The 22968-nt window shown below is 45.5% G+C and overlaps 1 protein-coding gene across 1 annotated transcript in view; it reads right to left on the minus strand.

The window, feature by feature from the left end:
* Nucleotides 1-22968, minus strand: part of LOC124622195 (myrosinase 1-like) — a 224212-nt gene that overhangs the window by 115884 nt on the left and 85360 nt on the right. Inside the window, exon 6 of the mRNA XM_047147846.1 lies at nucleotides 18184-18364. Coding sequence (XP_047003802.1) covers nucleotides 18184-18364 — 181 coding nt within the window. The remainder of the gene's footprint in view (nucleotides 1-18183; nucleotides 18365-22968) is intronic.

Genomic DNA, 22968 nt, shown 5'->3' on the forward strand with positions numbered 1-22968 from the left:
AGACAATATTTTACCTTTAATTCGGCGGCTTTCCATTTGTCGGTCTGGTGACGGTGGTTGGGTGGCGAGTTCGTGGAGCATTGTACAATACAAGTTCAATGTGTGTCGATGTCACGCTGCGATGTCTTTTCCATATTGTGTTAGCACACGCCGAAACGCTGGTTTTGCACATTCCATCCACCATGCTAGAGTCGAAGGATATCGGGGAAGACGCAATCAATCCATGTGCTGGCGATAATCTGACGGCATTCCGGGACCTGAAGGTGTTCCACATTCAGCTTCCAGGATCCACGTCTGCGCCATATCAGCTGCTGCTGTACAGTGACCGTGCGTATGAAAGCGCTATGATCGGAGAAGGCAAGCGGCCAACGTTCGGCGTCCAACACTCCCGGCGCTAGAGCTCGTGAGACATAAATGCGGTCTAGGCGACTGGCTGAGCGACTAGTAAGGTATGTGGGTCCGGGACGGTCACCATGCATTTTCTCCCAAGCAGATCTTGAATCATTAGCCGAAGTTCTTGACAAGTCGAGAAACGTGGGACATGGTCTTTGGGGTGGAGTCGCCGCCGAAGATATATTGATCGAAGCGACTAATAAAGAGGGGGGCGATATCCTCCGAGTAGAACTGCGATTGCTCGCTGCGTCGCTCAGTTCCTGATAGAGCGTAAATGTTAACGATGCGGGTGCCCAGCGCTGTGAACGCCAGCCCCCAGACTGACGGAAGGTACGTCACTTCTTTGATGGCAATTCCGTCGCTCACTAGTATTGCCGTACCGCTGCCATTTCGGTCCGCCGGTGACGTATATGTCGCATAACCGTAGAAGACGGGTAGGGCCGCTATATACACTTCTTGCAACAGAGAAATGTCAAAATCCGAAGATCGAAGCATCTCACGCAGCAACTGGATCTTCACTGCCGTTCTTATCGTATTGAGGCTAATCGTGGCGACACGAAACGCTTATTGTCGAACCGCAGGTGCTAAGTTATCCATTGAAAATGGTTAAAATGGCTCTGAGCACTATAGGACTTAACATCTATGGTAATCAGTCCCCTAGAACTTAGAACTACTTAAACCTAACTAACCTAAGGACATCACACAACACCCAGCCATCACGAGGCAGAGAAAATCCCTGACCCCGCCGGGAATCGAACCCGGGAACCCGGGCGTGGGAAGCGAGAACGCTACCGCACGATCACGAGATGCGGGCAGTTATCCATTGAGGCTGGAATTGTATGGGCAGCTCCGCATCCCCCCAAACCTCACCTGCAGTCGTGTCTAGAGAGCCGGCGCCAATGGCGTGGGCCCTGTTGGCGTAACTTGCATGGTGCCGTCGTCGTCGTGGTCATCCACCCACGCCGGGGAACTCACAGCAAGATCAGCTTTCCTAGCTTTCTCAGGACACGCCATGGGTGCCTGCAATCCAGAATGTGGTGGGCAGCATCTGTCCTGCATATCGGCATCCGATTGCGCCAATGTCGGTATGTGTGATTTGTCCTCATTTCCGTTCGGTGGTGCCACACTGCCGGAAATGGCGGCTGTCTCTGTAGTAGCGTCGTCATTGAAGGTGGAGTTGTTGTCCTCTGGAGGCTGTGTGGCATCCCGTTCGGAAGTTGCTCTACGTCTCCGCTTCCGTCGCTTCGGAGAGCGTTTTCAGCACACAGGCCGCCGTTGCCACAATAAGCGAGTCTATTGCCGTGCTATCGTCATGTATCGCGTCATCCGTCGACGGGGGCGGCGCCATCGGAGTTGAATCCGTAACATGTACAACGGATGAGTCGTCATCGCCCTGTATTGGAGGATGGAGCGGCGCTGCGCGAGATTAGCCGAGCGGTCTGGGGCGCTGCATCCATGGACTGTGCGGCTGGTCCCGCCGGCGGTTCGAGTCCTCCCTCGAGCATGGGTGTGTGTGTTTGTCCTTAGGATGATTTAGGTTAAGTAGTGTGTAAGCTTAGGGACTGATGACCTTAGCAGTTAAGTCCCATAAGATTTCACAGTCATCTGAGCATTTTTGATGGAGCGGCGACCCAACAGTGAATACCGGCTGTCGTGGTGAAGTGGTAGCGGTCTTGAGGGCTGCTACATAAGTCACAGGAAGCAGCGTCGGCTGCGATGGCGGGTCCGCGTCAGCCGGCGGCAGCTGAGTGATTCGACGTTGGATACATTCGGATCCGTGGTGTCCCCCCCTCCCTCAACCAGAGCAGGTCTTTGGTTGCCCGTCGTAGATGACGATGGCACAGCAACCACCGATATTCGGATATGAAGGTACATGTCTTTTAAGTTCTATTCAGACCCGGTGGACTCCGTACAAGATATGTCTGGAATTGTGCCCATTTTTCTTCAATATGATTATGCACCGCGCCGTAGGGGCGCAGCGGTGCCACGATGTCCTGCGCCGGTAGTTCGAATGGAAGTTCGAAAAGTCTGATAGTGCGGAGTCCCACGCCAGAGTAATCGACGTGCACAGTCCCCAAATTGCCATCAGCATGGCAGAAACGGAGGCCCTGTTTCGTCTCCTGAAGGATCCGTTGACATGTTGCGTCTTTGATGATCCTGACATATACGATGCTATTCACAATGGATAAGTGAATGCCAAGAATGTCTGTCTCCTGGATTTTTGCCTCTTCTGTAGGAATCTTTCCACGTCAACTGCTTTGGGTCGTGCAAATTCGTTGCGGAACGTAAATGTGAGCGTCGATTTTCTGTATTGGTGCGCCATAGTGATCTATACGCTGAGTACGGCACGCGCGAAACGGCCGAGTACGATGTAAACAACACGAGCGCTCGCTCCGCGGCAGGAACGCAAACAGCGCGTCTTCACCGCAGCACTGCCAAAGTCCAACTTACCATCTGAGCTACCCAAGTACGACTCGCAACCCGTCCTCACAGCTGCACTTCCGGCAGTACGTCGTCTCCTACTTCCCACACCTCACAGAAGCTCTCCTGCAAACGTTGCAAGACTGGCACTACTGGAAGAAAGGATATTGCGGAGACATGGCTTAGCCACAGCTTGGAGGATGTTTCCAGAATGAAATTTTCACTATGTGGAGCTGCCAGGACGGCTCGTGAGTCGAGCTTGGGGAGCTCATATGGTAGCCGGCACGGTAGCTCAGCGTGTCGGTCACAGTGGTGCTTGCCCTCTGTAATAAAAAAAAAAAGTGCGTAAAGGAATCAACCATCAACTTGAACAGATGTCATCTGACGTCCGCCCAGACCAAACGCATCGAACAGTACCGAACAAAACGGAAAAAAAGGATGGCGGAACACTTGCCGGCGAAAAGCAAAGATCCCGAGTTCGGCTCTCAGTGCGGCACAGAGTTTTAATCTGCTAGGAAGTTCACATTAGCCCAAAGTCCTTCTTGATGTACAGTGTCTAGCAATGAATCCTGTCTTGCTATCATTGTAGTTGTTTGCCCTTTCATAGTCAACTAAATCTTTATATTCTTTCTGCGTGTTACTATAATGTCATTTTACAGCAGATCTGCAGTACCCGTCGATTGCGCGACTTTGTAATAGATACAGGGAATTCTTATACCTCTCTACTGCCATTCCTATTCAGTTTTAAACGCTTGTCACGATAGGTCGCTAGACTGCCTCTCTTTGTACAAACAACCACCGGGCTTGTGGATGTACCCATTCCACGAACGAATAGCAAAATGTAAACAGCGTTGACACCACGATTCTACCGAACTGAAGAGAGTTGTGCGGTCTGACAAATGCCACACCGCCATACCACATCACACGTCGCACTGAACCGAATACTACCGAGAAGGACCGAACAAAGCTGAGACAGGCCACACATGATGCTCACACCTGGCTCGCGAGCCGTTTGGCACACCGTCGCTGGTCCCAATTTGCACCCATATGTCAGAATGCTTTACAATTCTACCTTTAGTAATATTAAACTGATTTATACATTCACATTAGGTTACAGTTATCTACATGACAATTGCCTACGTTCATCTCTGATATACATGGAGACAAGCTGAAACTGCTATTTGTGCTGCATGGGAAAAGCAATGTGGCATCAAGAGAGTTATTGAAAACTAGGTCAGAAACCTGGCGTTTCGCGTGTATTTATTTATAACTGTGCAAGATACTTCGCATGCGTGGACTTTAATTTTGGCTTAAAAAGCTTCTTTGTGTACAATATCTCAAGTAGTATGATTAGGGACATGAACTGAGAACTTGTCGAAATATTTTATAGTGGATATTCATAAGCTGTATCAACAAACTGAATGCCAGCTTTACAACCTACAGAATTGTATAAAATACAGCAAGTTTTTACTATTATATCACCAATGTCGACTGATGTCAAAAGACTTGTTGTGATAAATAATTGTGAGTAGATAAGTACATGCAGTATCGTCAGCTGCCCTCATGTGTCTGCCTGTTTAGGAGTCACGGTTCGTGATGTATGCCCCACCCAGTGCCTTGTCAAGCTGTCCGAGCACACGATGTGGCGGCATGCGCAGCTTTGCTGCCGGAAAGTGCACGCAACGGGGGCATAGGCAGACAAGATTATTTCTGCATTTAATAATATAAGTATGGATTAAATACACTGAAAATCGATAATAATTCTATTCATTACGTCAAATCGTATTACGTAGCACATATCAGTCAATAAAAGCATTTTCGCGAATATGAAGTTCAAAAATCAAAGAGAGATTGTTTCTGCAAAGAGTAAATATTTTTCCTAATTCGTGTAATAACAGAGGTAGCATTTATAACATTACGCTATCTTTTTCTCTGCAATCCGATTTTGATTAAACGAAGCCTATATGTTGCTTCAACCTGCGGTCAAGTTACCTGTCAAAACCCATGAAAATTCTTCCAGTAGTTTCTAATATTAGCGTGTTCAAGCAGACAAAAAGACATAGACGACAGTGTAACAGTTTTATTATTAGTATGGACATGAACAGAAGAAAAGCTGGTAAGTGGAAATTGAAAACATTCCAGTGATAAATAAAAACCGTGTGGCTATAACACATAAAGGCGAATGGTTGTATTAGTGGATGAGCTGCCTTCGATATTGCATCCGCTCTGTATACATGACTATTGCCTTACAGAACAGAATACACTGAGGTAACAATAATCCAGCGGGTAGCGATATGGACACACGCAGTTGGTGGTAGTACTGCGTACACAGGGTATGTATAGGGCAGTGCGGTGGTGGGGCTGTCATATGTACTCAGGTGATTCGTGTGGAAACGTTTCAGACGTCATCTTGACACACGACGGGAATCAACAGATTTTGAACACGGAATGGTAGATGGAGCTAGACGCATGGGACATTGCATTTCGGAAATTGTTATATAATTCAAAATTCCGAGATCCACAGTGTCAAGAGTGTGTCGAGAATAACAAATTTCAGGCATTACCTCTCACCACGGACGATGGCTGTGCCACTGCACAGCCAAGTAGGCTTAGTTTGTTTCTGGTCTCAAGTGGTTACTGATTTGGAGCTACTGTATTGCTACGCTGACTTCGTTATGTCCTAGACTTGTTAGTGCTTCGTTCACATCATGAACGCAGTCTATTGCGGACTTACAGGAATGTGTGTTCGTTTCCATGTGGTTCGATGTACTCACCAGAGCAAGTGAGGATAGAGAGTTTCTATCAACACCCCACATGATAGAAAGTACCGTATTCTCAAAAGCAGCGTCTAAAGGAAGTTTTTAATGGGTTGAGGTCTCCGTGCTCCGTGTCTGACACTGAGCACAGAGAAGTCCCATTTTGCGTTAGAAAAGGTATGATGAAGACAGAGCATCAACAGATCCGAGGCTAGTACGAGCTCCTCTGAGTTCGCAGTACCTAAGAAGATTAAGGAATAGCAAACTTTTGTGTTGGTCTCAAATTACTACAGAAGACTTGTATGAAGAATTAAAGTGACTTTTGACGTCATTCATGGTTACGATATTTTCAGACTTCCAGAATGAGTTTACCCTTTTGTGAGATGCATTTTATCATGTTTCGTGATCTACATCTACATCTAAACCCATACTCCGCAAGCCACCTGACGGTGTGTGGCGGAAGGTGCTTTGAGTACCTCTATCGGTTCTCCCTTCTGTTCCAGTCTCGCACTGTTCGTGAAAAGAAAGATTGTCGGTATGCCTCTCTGTGGGCTCTAATCTCTCTGATTTTATCCTCATGGTCTCTTGGCGAGATATACGTAGAAGGGAACAATATACTGCTTGACTCCTCGGTGAAGTTATGTTCTGGAAACGTCAACAAATGCCCGTACCGAGCTACTGAGCGTCTGCTTCCACTGGAGCTTATCTAAGATCTCCGTAACGCTTTCGCGATTACTAAATGATCCAGTAACGAAGTGCGCTGCTCTCCGTTCGAGCTTCTCTATCTCTTCTATCAACCCTATCTGGTACGGATCCCACACCGGCGAGCAGCATTCAAGCAGTGGGCGATCAAGTGTACTGTAACCTACTTCCTTTGTTTTCGGATTGCATTTCCATTGGATTCTGCCAATGAATCTCAGTCTGGCATCTGCTTTCAAATATGGTTCAAATGGCTCTGAGCACTATGGGACTTAACTTCTGAGATCATCAGTCCCCTAGAACTTAGAACTACTTAAACCCGACTAACCTAAAGACATCGCACACATCCATGCCCGAGACAGGATTCGAACCTGCGACCGTAGCGGCCGTGCGGCTCCAGACTGGGCATCTGTTTTAGTAACGATTAATTTTATATGGTAATTCCATTTTAAATCACTCCTAATTCCTACTCCCAGATGATGATGATGATGAAGTCCCATACTCCGTGACAGAGCGTAGGGGAACGATGCGGGAGACCCGCACCGCCGTATTAAGCAAGGTCCTATTGGAGGTGGTTTGCCGTTGCCTTCCTCCGACCGTAATAGGGATGAATGTTGATGATGCAGGCGACACAACAACACCCAGTCTTCTCTAGGCAGGAAATACCCCTGACCCCGTCGGGAATCGAACCCGGGACCCCGTGCTCGAGAAGCGAGACAGCTACCGTGAGACCACGACTAGCAGACACTCCCAGATAATTGATGGAATTAACTGCTTCCAGTTGCTGACCTGCTATACTGTAGCTAAATGATAAAGGATCTTTCTTTCTATGTATGCGCAGCACATTAAACTTGTCTACATTGAGATTCAATTGCCATTCCCTGCAGCATGCGTCAATTCGTTGCAGATCATCCTGCATTTCAGTACAATTTTCCATTGTTACAACCTCTCAATATACTACAGCATCATCCGCAAAAAGCCTCAGTGAACTTCCGATGTTATCCACAAGGTTATTTATATTATTGCGAATAGCAACGGTCCTACGACACTCCTCTGCGGCACACCTGAAATCACTCATACTTCGGAAGACTTCTCTCCTTTGAGAATGACATGTTGCGTTCTGTTATCTAGGAACTCTTCAATCCAATTACACTATTAGTCTGACAGGCCATATGCTCTTACTTTGTTCATTAAACGACTTTGGGGAACTGTATCCAACGCCTTGTGGAAGTCAAGAAACGCAGCATCTACCTGGGATCCCGTGTCTATGGCCCTCTGAGTCTCGTGGACGAATAGCGCGAACTGGATTTCACACGATCGTCTTTTTCGAAACCCATGCTGATTCCTACAGAGTAGATGTGTCTTAAGTCATGGCATTGTGGGTGAGGAGCATCGTATAGCATAGGTATCATGACAGCCGAATATAGCGGAGAAGAACTAATCAGAGGCAGAGAAACAGGTGTTGAGCCCCATTTATGGTTTCGCGTATTTTAAATGTTATATTCACGAGAAATAATCTCGAGTAGTGAGGGCTATCGATATTAGTTCCAGCGGTTTAAAGATGAGGTATGAAAGGAGTCACATGGCTACATACAATTTGGTCATGGAGAGTGCACAGCAACAAACCAGAGAATGGTCAGGAGGTGTTGGTGGAGTGGAAGGAAAGTGGATGTGGATCAATACTGCCATTGTGGAGGCTGCTAGAAGCATCAAAACCATTTGAAGTGATTGTAATTGAGCTACTAAGACAGCTCAGTTGTACACCAGCAGTAAACCAATTTGTATTAACAATATCACATCACTTGTCATGGTATATGAAGATGGTTACGATGCCAAAGCAGAAGGCAGCGGCAGCCACGCAGCCAATGGTTAACGAGTGGATTTAAAGTGCCAAGTACGATAATCACAGACCTCAGGGCGAATTTCATGTTGGACTTATTGAAGGACCATAGGCAGTTATTATACATGAAGAAATTAAGAACTAGTCCTCTTCATCCGTAGGCCAATGGTAGAATGGAAAAGGTACATACAACAGTTGGGAGAATATTAAGTTAATAGGTAAGGGATACATTATAAGGTATATAGTGTCAGTGTATTATTCAAAAGAACTCACGAATACTGGGTTTCCCCATATGAGATAGTGTGCGGTCACAAAATGTCATCACCATTCGATTCTATAAAGGCAAGGAAAGGTGAAAATGGGGAATCGGTGTGCAAATTTGAAAAAAACAGTATGAGAAGTATGGAAACGAATACACAAAGCGAAGACAAAGGCGTTAGGAAAGCAGGATGAATCAGTGAAACGTGTTTACCACATTATGAAGTAGAACGTGGGTGATGTTATCCAGTCCACATGTTGAAACGGCAGACGAAGAAGTCCATCACAACGTATCAAGGAACCTATCAAGTGTTGAAGACTATTTTGCCAGTCAACGTGAGGCTTCAGTTGCTAACAGAAATGAAGATACTACGTGTTTAGTATCTACAGCCCTTCCCAGGTAGAGTCAGAGTTGATTCCAGTAATTTCATCGGTAGAGTGAAAGAACGTGAGCAGATTGAATCGGAGGAAGAGACAAGAAGATGTGGTTGAGTCCGTGCAAGACATAGAGTATTCGTTAAGGTCATGAATATGAACGGCGTTTGTCAAGGACTTGTATTTTTTATATGTTTGTGTAGGACTGTAGTGAATAAATTGTGTTAGTGTGAAGGTTTTTTCTGTTGTTTTTCTTTTATATGCATGGGCTTGCTAGTGGCGGCAGCCTCCTGAAGAAGGAGGGAGGGTAATATTTGCCCCTGTCCCAACGTTGTGATACGCCAAGAGGAAGAATGGAAGTCATAGCAGTATCGTATTTTATCAGCCGAACAGTATTTGTTGCGGTTACTTAAAGCATGGAGTGAGCTATTCCCAGAGTTAAGCCTAATTGTGGAACGTAGTAGAAGAAATTCACCCTTTTAGAGTAGCACGCAGCATCAGTAGAAGTGAAAACTAACAGAGTGCGATCATATATTCCAGTTCGATTCCCCGTGAGAGGAAGACATGCAAAGTTTAGATGTTATGCCATTCACTTGTACCCAGTGAAATGAGGAGTTCATGGAAAATTTCGGAGGATGATAGCAGGCGTGCAGTAATGGCAGAGGGGGAGTTACAACATTGTCGAAGGGGCAGTTCACGGTACCTCTGACATGGTAATAAAAAGCAGCCAGAGCACACGAATAGTATGGTTATTCTTAGCTAGAAAGAAGGGACTAGATTGTCCAAAGGATATCGTGGAACCCAGGCTGCATTTCCAGGAAGCAGATTTACAGTGGATTTACTCCACTTATGATCACTTGATAGAAGTGGCGAGTTGCTATGATCACGGAAAGCTCTCAGCGATTAGACGGATTGAACTTAAGGGAAGTGGGTTACTATTCAACAGGAATACATGTGACTTAACAGTCAGCTTTCCATATATCAGCCACGTTTACGGGAAACATGCAACTGAACATCTCACGACCAACCTTTGGCGTTATTGCCAGGTCCGAATATACCATTCCTAAATCAAACTTTATAGCCTGGCGTAATCCATTCCCTGGATCGATTTATTGTCGTGCAGGAAGGACGTATTTCAGCCGAGCAGTTAATGCAGCACGTAGTCCAGTTCAGAAAAGAACAACGACGCATGACAGTGATGTTGAGTGCAGAAATATCATGTGCTACAGAGGCTCTAACTGTATTGTTCGTAACTTTTATTCTTTTCAGTGGGAGACTCAGGTGTTGGCATAAACAACCAACAAGCCAGATTGCGGTAGCCTCAATCCCTAGAGCATCAGAGATAATTAGAATGTAGCCTTGGAGCGTGAATGAGGGAAAAGATGTAAATTTAGGGTTAAGAGAACAGGAAGCAACGGAACTAGCTGTGAAGGTAAAACAGAACAATACAAGTGTGAGAAATAGACTCATACGTAAAGTAGTTATAAGGAGCATAGTAAGCACGGGTGGATGTGGTATCTAATTCATATGAGCAAGCTGCCAGTACTTTTGGTTAAACTTTTTCCATATTCTATACGAAAATGTAGTTTACCTTGAGATTGGTTCAGTGGACAGAGAGTTAACAGACCACGTTTGACTCCCTTAAAACCATGCTCTCGTCTTGTTCATCCCAGATTTTGAGCGGCCTTTTACAGTTGAAACGACTGCCTGTAATTTCGGCGTAACTGAGGTCCGCCTACAGGAGCAAGATGGTGGAAGATGACCAGTCGCATGTATTTCTAGGACCCCGTTTGCTACTCAATTGAAGTATTCGGTCTACGAGTTGGAGTCGTTCATGGTCTTGGCCACCTTAGAAAAATTCAAATTGTACTTAGATCTTAGGGGAATCTTACAAGAAACGTACATTCACTCATCGAGGTAGGTGCCTGCTCGGCCACGTAAAACTGAGCAAATAGCGGGTTCGGCCGTCCGTATTTCCGCCTTCCAGTTTTCGGTAAAACACAGAAGAAAACCGTATAATGTTACCGACGTCTTAAACTGTATTTCTAAGGGAGAGACAGTTATTTCGAAGATTTGGGAGATAATGAGGGTGAAGCATGAGTCTCCGCAGTATTGATCGAGATGCATTCTTTATTCAGTAAGATAAAAGAAATACAGGACTCGAGGATTCTACTAAATTTAAGGATTGTCTCTCCCTGAAGAACTTGTTACTGCAGTTTTTAAATGCTTCTACGAAACCTTATTTTGGGAAAATTAGGGAATTTATAAGAGTGCTATGAAAGTCAAAGAGCACCTGAGTGACATTAAGCAAGGATGTTATAAGGTTGGTTGGTGAGTGCTAGGCCTTTAAAGGGGTGAAACCAAATCCCAGTATTCATCGTGGTCTCCCTCACTCAACTCATGAGGAAATAGCTACTGAGAATGTTTTTATTAATTATTTGGTGCCTATTCCTCGTACTCAAAGTGAGAACAGGTACATAATTGTAACAACTGACATGTTTTCATCTTTTCCTTTGGCGGGTGCCTAGTTGGACCGGGAGGGGGGGGGGGGGGGTGACTTCCAGGCTGGCCGTTCACGAACTCACTAATCGTTTTTTTTTATTTTTGGCATGCCTATGACCGTAGTTAATAATAACGAACCTACTTCTGTCCCTACAACAGAGTTTTGTTTCGAGAATTGGATATCTCATGTGACCCCGTTCCCCACTACCCAGTCATCCATCGCTGAGCAGGTAAATCACAATTTCAAACCTGATCTAAGTATTTTTCAATATTGCAACAGATAAGGAGGAATAAATGTACGCCACGGCTAAATCTGGTCTTAAATACCGCCACGCAAAAGGTCCATAATACAACTCCAGCCGCTTTGATGTTTACATACCCTGTCAACTCTCCTTTCCCCAACTTATTGTCTGTAAAAGATTTCCTCGCAGAGTAGGATGAAGGCGCAGTGCTATAATTGGGGTAGGCATCCTCCCAGATTGAACATGGGTGATGTTTTTATTAAAACTTTGGCGTCCAAGGCCAGGGGAATAAGAGGATCTCGACTAAGTCGATGCCACGTTTTGTTGGGCTTGTAACGTCATTAAAACATTGACTCCAGTTAGCCATTTTTTTATTAAAAAACCCTCTACTAATTAAACTAGCCGAGTTCAGTTATTCCCGGTTATGACTAGACTTTGGGTATCTCGATAGTCACATCTAGAAATCGTCTGTACTGGTTGCCCAGTGATGGATTTGAGAGTATGCCCCGAGGGGCATACACAGAGTACGCGAAGGAACTTGCCCCCCTTCTTGCAGCGGTGTACCGTAGGTCTCTAAAAGAGCGTAGCGTTCCAAAGGATTGGTAAAGGGCACAGGTCATCCCCGTTTTCAAGAAGGGACGTCGAACAGATGTGCAGAACTATAGACCTATATCTCTAACGTCTATCAGTTGTAGAATTTTGGAACACGTGTTATGTTCGAGTATAATGTCTGGAGACTAGAAATCTACTCTGTAGGAATCAGCATGGGTTTCGAAAAAGACGGTCGTGTGGAACCCAGTTCGCGCTATTCGTCCGCGAGACTCAGAGGTTCACAGGTAGATGCCGTGTTTCTTGACTTCCGCAAGGCGTTTGATACAGTTCCCCACAGTCGTTTAATGAACAAAGTAAGAGCATATGGACTATCAGACCAATTGTGTGATTGGATTGAAGAGTTCCTAGATAACAGAACGCAGCATGTCATTCTCAATGGAGAGAAGTCTTCCGAAGTAAGAGTGATTTCAGGTGTGCTGCAGGGGAGTGTCGTAGGACCGTTGCTATTCACAATATACATAAATGACCTTGTGGATGACATCGGAAGTTCACTGAGGCTTTTTGCGGATGATGCTGTGGTATATCGAGAGGTTGTAACAATGGATAATTGTACTGAAATGCAGGAGGATCTGCAGCGAATTGACGCATGGTGCAGGGAATGGCAATTGAATGTCAATGTAGACAAGTGTAATGTGCTGCGAATACATAGAAAGAAAGATCCCTTATCATTCAGCTACAACATAGCAGGTCAGCAACTGGAAGCAGTTAATGCCATAAATTATCTGGGAGTACGCATTAGGAGTGATTTGAAATGGAATGATCATATAAAGTTGATCGTCGGTAAAGCAGATGCCAGACTGAGATTCATTGGCAGAATCCTAAGGAAATGCAATCCGAAAACAAAGGAAGTAGCTTACAGTACGCTTGTTCGCCCGCTGCTTGAATACTGCTCAGCAGTGTGGGATCCGTACCAGATAGGGTTGATAGAAGAGATAGAGAAGATCGAACGGAGAGCAGCGCGCATCGTTACAGGATCATTTAGTAATCGCGAAAGCGTTACGGAGATGATAGATAAACTCCAGTGGAAGACTCTGCAGGAGAGACGCTCAGTAGCTCGGTACTGGCTTTTGTTGAAGTTGCGAGAACATACCTTCACCGAGGAGTCAAGCAGTATATTGCTCCCTCCTACGTATATCTCGCGAAGAGACCGTGAGGATAAAATCAGAGAGATTAGAGCCCACACAGAGGCATACCGACAATCCTTCTTTCCACGAACAATACGAGACTGGAATAGAAGGGAGAACCGATAGAGGTACTCAAGGTACCCTCCGCCACACACAGTCAGGTGGCTTGCGGAGTATGGATGTAGATGTAGACGTAGAGGCGCATTGGCTTGAAGGTGCTTGCCGTGCTGATTGGATTCAGTCTGTATTCGGCCTCGAATCGCAGTATTTGGAAGAGTCAACCTCGGCTGAGTGCAGGCCGAGCACAACATACTACAGCAGTGCCAAAGTGCACAAGGAAGTGGACGTGTTGCCTGGAGGCTTTATGGCTCTAATACACAGTGGGCTAAGTGATGACATCGGTCACAAGATATCGCTGGATGCACTGGTGCACTGGCTGTGGAAGCGTACAGTGCCTACCTTGTCTAAACAAGGCAAATGTAAGAGCAAGCGAATTTCGTGAGTCTTCCTGACAATTTGCCCACCGCATTTATGTTGTTGAGGCGCATGCCTGTGGCTGCATGAAATCGTTTGGCTTCTTGTTTTATCTTATTTGTATTGCATGCATCCCACGTTTTTTGTTCTAAATCTTACAAGTATTTTTATAGCTATTAAAAATTCACAATCATATGTTTTTCAGAACTATCTGTATAGGGTTAGGAATGTTTGTGAGACTAGAGAAACTCTTTTATACTTCATAGTCAATTTTAAAAACTTAGTACAATAAAAATTCATTTTTTATTTAAATGATTATTTTCTGCTTTTTGGTGTTTTATGTGCGTGAGTGTGAAATTTTTCAGTCGATATCAAACATTATCATGAGATTACAACAGAAACATGTGGTAAATTTTAGGTTTCTTTCACTTTCTCTTCACCTGAGTCAACCAATATATTGGTGCTCCTTCGTACATCTCGCGAAAAAACAGCGAAGGTAGAAGTTAGGGAGATTCAGGCTCACATGGACATTTACGAGCAACTGTTGTTCCTGCAAACTCGGGCAGGAAAACAGGGAAACAGCAGTGACACACAAAGTAATCAGCATCACAGACCAGACAAGGAAGCGATTTAATGTTGCCTTGTCGTAAAATTCTGAGCTATGTTTAACGTTATGACCGTAGCTGATTTGGAAGTTAGTTTAAAATCAGTTGCAAAATTGGTGCCCAAACAAACAGACCTACGAGAAAGCTATTTAATAAAAACGGCGTAAATAGAAACAGTTTTGGAAATGAGAGGCTACGAGCTGCGCTGAGCACATAGGATAGGGCTAACGGTACTTCCGTTCAAAGAAGCATGAGAATTCTCCATATGCCCGAGAACCTGATATGGTATATGGGCTGCTAGACACTTGACAATTGACTCACATGATGTGATATACGAGAAACCAGGAATGAACAACAATAGGAAAGAGCAGCTCTGCTTAAAATTTAGATAAACACAGGAGTTAAAAGCAGTAAATGTTACCATCGTACGAACTTATGCTTTATTTGAAGAAATTTACAATAAAGGTACTCAAAATGTATGCAAGTATATGTAACCATTTTTGGTGATAATTAAGTTCAGCGAAGACTCAAAGCTGAAACTGTTGTTGTTCTAAAACTATTACACTACTGGCCATTACAATTGCTACACCGTGAAGATAACGTGCTACAGACGCGAAATTTAGCCGACAGGAAAAGGTGCTGTGATATGCAAACGATTAGATCTTCAGAGCATTCACACAAGGTTGGCGCCGGTGTCAACACCTACAAAGTGCTGACATGAGGAAAGTTTCCAATCGATTTCTCATACACAAACAGCAGTTGACCGGCGTTGCCTGGTGAAACGTTGTTGTGATGCCTCGTGCAACGAGGAAAAATGCGTACCATCAGGTTTCCGACTTTGATAAAGGTCGGATTGTAGCATATCGCGATTGCGTTTTATTGTATCGCGACATTGCTGCTCGAGTTGGTCGAGATCCAATGATTGTTAGCAGAATATGGAATCGGTGGGTTCAGGAGGGTAATACGGAACGCCGTGCTGGATCTCAACGGCCTCGTATCACTAGCAGTCGAGATGAAAGGCATCTTATCCGCATGGCTGTAACGGATCGTGCAGCCACGTCTCGATCCCTAAGTCAACAGATGAGGATGTCTGCAAGACAACAGCCATCTGCACGAACGGTTCGACGACGTTTGCAGCAGCACGGACTATCAGCTCGGAGACCATGGCTGCGGTTACCCTTGACGCTGCATCACAGACAGGAGCGCCTGCGATGGCGTACTCAACGACGAACCTGGGTGCACGAATGGCAAAACGTCACTTTTTCGGATGAATCCAGGTTCTGTTTACAGCATCATGATGGTCGCATCCGCATTTGGCGACATCGCGGTGAAAGCACATTGGAAGCGTGTATTCGTCATCGCCATACTGGCGTATCCCCCGGCGTGATTGTATGGGGTGCCATTGGTTATACGTCTCGGTCACCTCTTGTTCGCATTGACGGCACTTTGAACAGTGGACGTTACATTTCAGATGTGTTACGACCCGTGGCTCTACCCTTCGTTCGATCCCTGCGAAACCCTACATTTCAGCAGTATAATGCACGACCGCATGTTGCAGGTCCTGTAGGTCCTTTCTGGATACAGAAAATGTTCGACTGCTGCCCTGGCCAGCACATTCTCCAGATCTCTCACCAGTTGAAAACGTCTGGTCAATTGTGGCCGAGCAACTGGCTCGTCATAATATGCGTCACTACTCTTGATGAACCGTGCTGCATGGGCAGCTGTACCTGTACACGCCATCCAAGCTCTGTTTGACTCAGTGCCCAGGCGTATCAAGGCAGTTATTACGGCCAGAGGTGGTTGTTCTGGGTACTGATTTCTCAGGATCTATGCACCCAAATTGCGCGAAAATGTAATCACATGACAGTTCTAGTATAATATATTTGTCCAATGAATACCCGTTTATCATCTGCATTTCTTCTTTCGTGTAGCAATTTTAATGGCCAGTAGTGTATTTAACTCTAAACAAAGTGAAACATTTTATTTGGTTATTGGACACTATAATGATTAACCAAGTGGTTTCCAAATGACGGTTTCAGTCACTTTTCACATATTAGAAATAGGTCAACAGATAGAAGGTTATCATCTTTTAATCAGCTTGAAAACAAGATGTTAACAATCAGATGAAATCAGGAAGAAAACTAATTAAGAACTTAATGTCTAATACATGTCATAAATCATATTAAACTCGATGTAAAAACGATGGAGAGAATAAATTTCAGCAGCAAGAACCCTGGTGAAAAAAGTGCCAACAGTCGTCACTGGATGGTGGGGTCAGCGAGAACTCGACTCTTAGGACCGAATCTTCAGTGATCGTATATTCATTTATTAGTTGCTGGTTCTTGTTTTGTCGCTGTGTGTGCCCGTGAGAGACAACAGTATATTCCTTGCTGGGATAATAACATTAACAAACTTTATGATAAATACCAAGAAACTGGAAACCCTGAAATCAGTGGACAAATATTAGAGGGACTAAACACACACAGAAAATACAAGTGGCAGGGACTCACGTCCCAGCTGAATTTTATACATTCCAGGAGAAAAGCCTGGTTATTATTGAGGAAACTTGGTAAATCCTCTTCAGCACGCCACCAGGAACCTAAAATAAAACCGTCGAAGATGGCATAGCACATAAAGGTGCGTGCTGAGATAACCCCTCTTTATCCAACAACTGAAGCAGAAACTAAAGAAGAACTACAAGAACTTGATAAAACTCAGAATGACGATACACCGCTTTCGTCACCATTTAGCGAAGAGGAAATCAAGGGTGCGATAAAGACCTTAAAAATACGCAAAGCGGCTGGATTGGACGGTAAATTCCCAGAATTTATGAAACACCTCGGACCTAATGGAAAAAAAACGTTTACACCAACATTTTAAACACTGGAATAGTCCTGCCACAATTTAAAATAGCCCACACGCTAGCAATCCTTAAACCTGGAAAGCTACCAGAAGATCCAACTAGCTACCGCCCCTTCGCCCTCTTGAGTGTATGCTTTAAGTTGTTGGAACGCCTAATACTTAATAGAATTCAGGACATCGTGGATGGAATAACCCCTCCATATCAGGCAGGTTTCAGAAACAAGCGCAGCTGTTCTGAACAAGTTTTAGCCTTAACATCATGTATAGAAAGCGAATTTCAGAACAGGATGAAGTCAAGTGTAGCTTTTGTTGATCTGTGTGTGGCTCCAGGGTCTTATACTTAAGTTCAAGAGACACACCCCTAGTTTAAAACTGGCAACCTTAATGAACAACATACTGACGGTCTTGCAAACTGAGCATCGTCCACAACACCAGCAGATCGTATAAAATAAAAAATGGCCTTCCTCAAGGATCTGTGTTGGCTCCAACCCTTTTTAATTTGTATATTAGTGACTTGCCAAATACAGTCAGCAGGAAATTTTGCTACGCCGATGATTTGGCACTAGCTGTACAAACTAAAACACTTGGGGGAGGAGCGATCGTACTCACAGATGATCTGGAGTCCTTGAATTCCTGTTATAAAAAATGGCGAACTCTGCCCTAATCCAACCAAGACTGAGGTGCGTGCTTTCCACTTGAACCAGGAACTGAATGTGAACTTCTGTGAACACAACTTCAACCCCAAATACCTTGCCATACGCAAAATAAATAAATAAGTTGCTGGTTTAACCAAGGACTTGCACTCTAGGAGATCATGGAGACCCCGTTCCGCGGTTATTTTATTCTTAACGTGACTATTATTAGTGTAGCAATAACGCAATACTACTTCATAGACGTGGTATCAAGAGCAGTCACTAGATCGCGGGACGATCGGAAACTCGGGCAGCACTAGTTTTCTGGAGCTGTGACGTAAACAAGTGGAACAGGTCTGCTAGTGTCGGTGCAGAGCGGGTGGCTCACCGTTGTACTTGGCCCGGTACTGCTCGTCGTAGAGGCGCCAGGCCCGCGCGTGCGCCATGAGCAGCGTGTAGCCCGCCATGTAGTCGCCCACGCCGCTGGCGTTGAGCGCCGGCGCCTCGGTGTCCGACGTGTACCCGGAAGCGATGTAGTCCGGCTGGTTGAACGTCGACCACAGCTTCACCTGCGGACGCAACGACCCCTGCACTGCCTCGGCGCTGCGATCCAGGGTCGCCTCTTACCTGGTTACAGACGGCCACTACATGGCTCGACTCAGGTATCACATTACTCTTGTCGATGTGGTCTTCAGTCCGTAGACCGATTTGATGCAGCTCTGCATGCTAGTCTACCTCATGCAAGCCTCATCATCTCTGCATAACTACTGCAATCTACATCCATCTGAATCTGCCTACTGCATTCAAATCTTGGTCTCCCTCTACAATTTTCACATCCCACACCTCCTTCTATTACCAGACTGATGATTTCTCGGTGCCTATCAACCAATCCCTTCTCTTAGCCCATTTTTCCCCAGTTCGATTAAGTACCTTCTCATTACTTACTCGATCTATACACCCACTCTTCACCATTTTTCTACAACGCTACACACGAAAGGTTCAATTTTCTTATTGTCTGAACTGGTTATTATCAATTTTTCGATCCGACACAAGGGTACGTTTCATATGTATACTTTCAAAGAAGACTTTCTAAGAGACTGATATTACATGTTAACAAATTCCTCTTTTTCAGAAACCCATTTCTGGATACAGCCAATATGCATTTCATTTCTTGAATGAGATTTTCACTCTGCAGCGGAGTGTGCGCTGATATGAAACTTCCTGGCAGATTAAAACTGTGTGCCCGACCGGGACTCGAACTCGGGACCTTTGCCTTTCGCGGGCAAGTGCTCTACCATCTGAGCTACCGAAGCACGACTCACGCCCGGTAGAGCACTTGCCCGCGAAAGGCAAAGGTCCCGAGTTCGAGTCTCGGTCGGGGACACAGTTTTAGCCGGCCGAAGTGGCCGTGCAGTTAAAGGCGCTGCAGTCTAGAACCGCAAGTCCGCTACGGTCGCAGGTTCGAATCCTGCCTCGGGCATGGATGTTTGTGATGTCCTTCGGTTAGCTAGGTTTAACTAGTTCTAAGTTCTAGGGGACTAATGACCTCAGCAGTTGAGTCCCATAGTGCTCAGAGCCATTTGAACCATTTGAACCACACAGTTTTAATCTGCCAGGAAGTTTCATATCAGCGCACACTCCGCTGCAGAGTGAAAATCTCATTCTGGAAACATCCCCCAGGCTGTGGCTAAGCCATGTCTCCGCTATATCCTTTCTTTCAGGAGAGCTAGTTCTGCAAGTTTCGCAGGAGAGCTTCTGTAAAGTTTGGAAGGTAGGAGACGAGATACTGGCAGAAGTAAAGCTGTGAGTACCGGGCGTGAGTCGTGCTTCGGTAGCTCAGATGGTAGAGCACTTGCCCGCGAAAGGCAAAGGTCCCGAGTTCGAGTCTCGGTCGGGCACACAGTTTTAATCTGCCAGGAAATTTCATTTTATTTCTTCTCTAATTGAACCATCATCAGTTATTTTGCCATTCAAATACACATATCAAAAAAAGTTTTGCATCATCTCGGTTCCGAGAGTTACGGAACCTGTATAGAAAGTTGGAATAGAGATCAACAAAAACATCATTTTCGCCTATTTTATCGCTCATGAAAACCACACATTGTATGTTGTACCACCATACAGCGAGACCTTTAGAGGTGGTGGTCCAGATTGCTGTATACACCAGTAACTCTAATACCCAGTAGCACGTCCTCTTGCATTGATGCATACCTGTATTCGTCGTGCCATACTATCCACAAGTTCATCAAGGCACTGTAGGTCCAGATTGTCGCTCTCCTCAACGGCGATTCGGCGTATATCCCTCAGAGTGGTTGGTGGGTCACGCCGTCCATAAACAGCCCTTTTCAATCTGTCTCAGGCATGTTCGATAGGGTTCATGTCTGGAAAATATGTTGGCCACTCTAGTCGAGCGATGTCGCTATCTTGGAGGAAGTCATTCACAAGATGTGCAAGATGGAGGCGCGAATTGTCGTCCATGAAGACGAATGCCTCGCCAAAATGCTGCCGATATAGTTGCACTGTCGGTCGGAGGATGATATTCACGTATCGTACAGCCGTTACGGCGCCTTCCATGACCAGCAGCTGCGTACGTCGGCACCACATAATGCCACCCCAAAACAGTAGAGAACCTCCACCTTGCTGCACTCGCAGTACAGTGTGTGTAAGGCATTCAGCCTGATCGAGTTGACTCCAAATACGTCTCCGACCATTCTCTGGTTGAAGGCATACTGCGACACTCATCGGTGAAGAGAGCGTGATGCCAATCCTGAGCGGTTCATGCGGCATGTTGTTGGGCTCATCTGTACCGCGCTGCATGGTGTCGTGGTTGCACAGATGGACCTCGCCATGGACGTTGGGGTGAAGTTACGCATCATGCAGCCTATTGCGCACAGTTTGAGTCTTAAGACGACGTCCTGTGGCTGCACGACAAGCATTATTCAACATGTTGGCGTTGCTTCAGGGTTCCTCCGGGCCATAATCCGTAGGTATCGGTCCTCCACTGCAGTAGTAGCCCTTGGGCGGCCTGAGCGAGGCATGTCATCGACAGTTCCTGTCTCTCTGCACCTCCTCCATGTCCGAACAACATCGCTTTGGTTCACTCCGAGACGCCTGGACACTTGCCTTGTTGAGAGCCCTCCCTGGCACAAAGTAACAATGAGGACGCGAACGAACCGCAGTACTGACCGTCCAGGTGTGGTTGAACTACAGACAAGACGAGCAGTGTATCTTCTTCCTGGTGGAATGACTGGAACTGATCGGCTGTCGGTCCCCCTCCGTCGAATAGGCGCTACTCTTGCATGGTTGTTTACATCTTTGAGCGGGTTCAGTGACATCTCTGAACAATCAAAGGGACTGTGTCTGTCATACAATATCCACAGTCAACGTCTGTCTTCAGGAGTTCCGGGAACTGGGGTGATGCAAAACGTTTTTTGATACGTGCAGCAGAACTGATCTACTACTTTCACAAGCTGCGACATCGTCGCGAAAAAACACAGTAACCTGTATATGTAATAAGTTTCTTTAATTTACGTTTATGGTCACAATATTTTTTGTTTAACAGATTACCGGTTTCGGTCTTTAATGACCATCATCAGACCTGTTTCATAAAAACGAAGTCCTGCAGTACATTAGGACTTAGTTTTTATGAAACAGATCTGATGATGGTCATTAAAGACCGAAACCGGTAATCTATTAAACAAAAAAGATTGTGACCATAGACGTATAGTAAAGAAACTTATGATCTACTACTATTAGTATCTCATTTCCTGTGTGAAACCTGAACACGGGGCTGGCCCAGTGCCCAGAAATTGAGCAGTATGACGACATGCTCATAAAGCATCAAAAGTTCTGCTGAAGATAACAATGACCTTGGAACCCTACGTTTGGACAGCTTAGGAATTATTCCTGATGATGCATCACTCATTTAGACTTCCATTCAGATTTTTAAATGTGATGGTGTCTAACAATTTTTACTTACTTATGTTTTTAACTTTTGGATTAATAGCGTATTCTGAAGAGCAGTTATACAGGGTGGAGCAATTCCTTACTGTACACGAAAAATGTAACGAAGAACTTCTATAAAACACATTGGAAAAAAAGAAGACGACGCACCACGAAGGAATTATCGTGATGGGATGGAAATCGATTGACGTGATATACAGATACATACAAATAATGTCCTAAAAATTTGATCAATTATTCAAAATAAAGAACTTGACATATTGGGGAACTCAGTAACGCATTGGTTCACCTGTAGCCTTTATACTGGCAGTTATTCGGCTTTGCATTGATTGATAGTGATGCTGCATTTCCTCCTGAAGGATATCACGTCTAATTCTGTCTAACTGGCGTGTTAGACTGTCAACATTCAGAACTGTTTGGGGGGGGGGGGGGCAGCGGCCCTGTCCATAATGCTCCAACTGTTCTCAATTGTGTAGAGATCTGGCGAACTTGCTGGCCAAAGTAGAGTGTGGCAAGCACGAAGACAGTTTGCGGAAGAGCATTATCTTGCTGTGAAGTAAGTCCACAGTGGCTTGTCGTAAAGGGCACGAAAATAGGTCTTACAGAATTGTAGACGTATCACTGTGCTGCAAGGGTGCCGCAGATGACAACCAAAGGTGTCCTGCTATGAAAAGGAATGGCACCCCAGACCATCAGTCCTGGTTGTTGAACTGTATGGCAGGCGACCGTCAGGTTCGTATCCCACTGCTGTCCGGGACGCCTTCAGATACGCCTTCAGTCCGGTACCTATTTGACTGGAGCAGAGTCCCGCTTCCAACTGAACACAGGTGGCCAGCAAAGGCGTGTCGGGAGACAGTCCAGAGAGCGATGTGGTGCCAACCTGACTGCCGCCCTGCCTACAGCCAGATAGCCAGGAGGGACGGCCCGGGGAGCCATTTATTTTCATAGCAGGATCCCTTTGACTGTCATCCACGACATCCTTATAGTACAGCGGTACGTCGACGACATTTTGCGCACTGTTTTGTTACACTTCATGGCAAGCCAGTATGCGCCTACGTTTCAGCAATCTACCTGCCCGCACACGACGGGAGTTTCTACTGCTTGCCTTCGTGCTTGGCAAAACCCTCCTTCGCCAGCATGCTCCCAGGATCTCTCCACAATTGAGAATGTTGGGAGTTTTATGGGCAGGCCCCCCAACTAGCTCCAGAAT

Source organism: Schistocerca americana, chromosome 7 (assembly GCF_021461395.2).
Source record: "Schistocerca americana isolate TAMUIC-IGC-003095 chromosome 7, iqSchAmer2.1, whole genome shotgun sequence".
Classification (NCBI taxonomy): domain Eukaryota; kingdom Metazoa; phylum Arthropoda; class Insecta; order Orthoptera; family Acrididae; genus Schistocerca; species Schistocerca americana.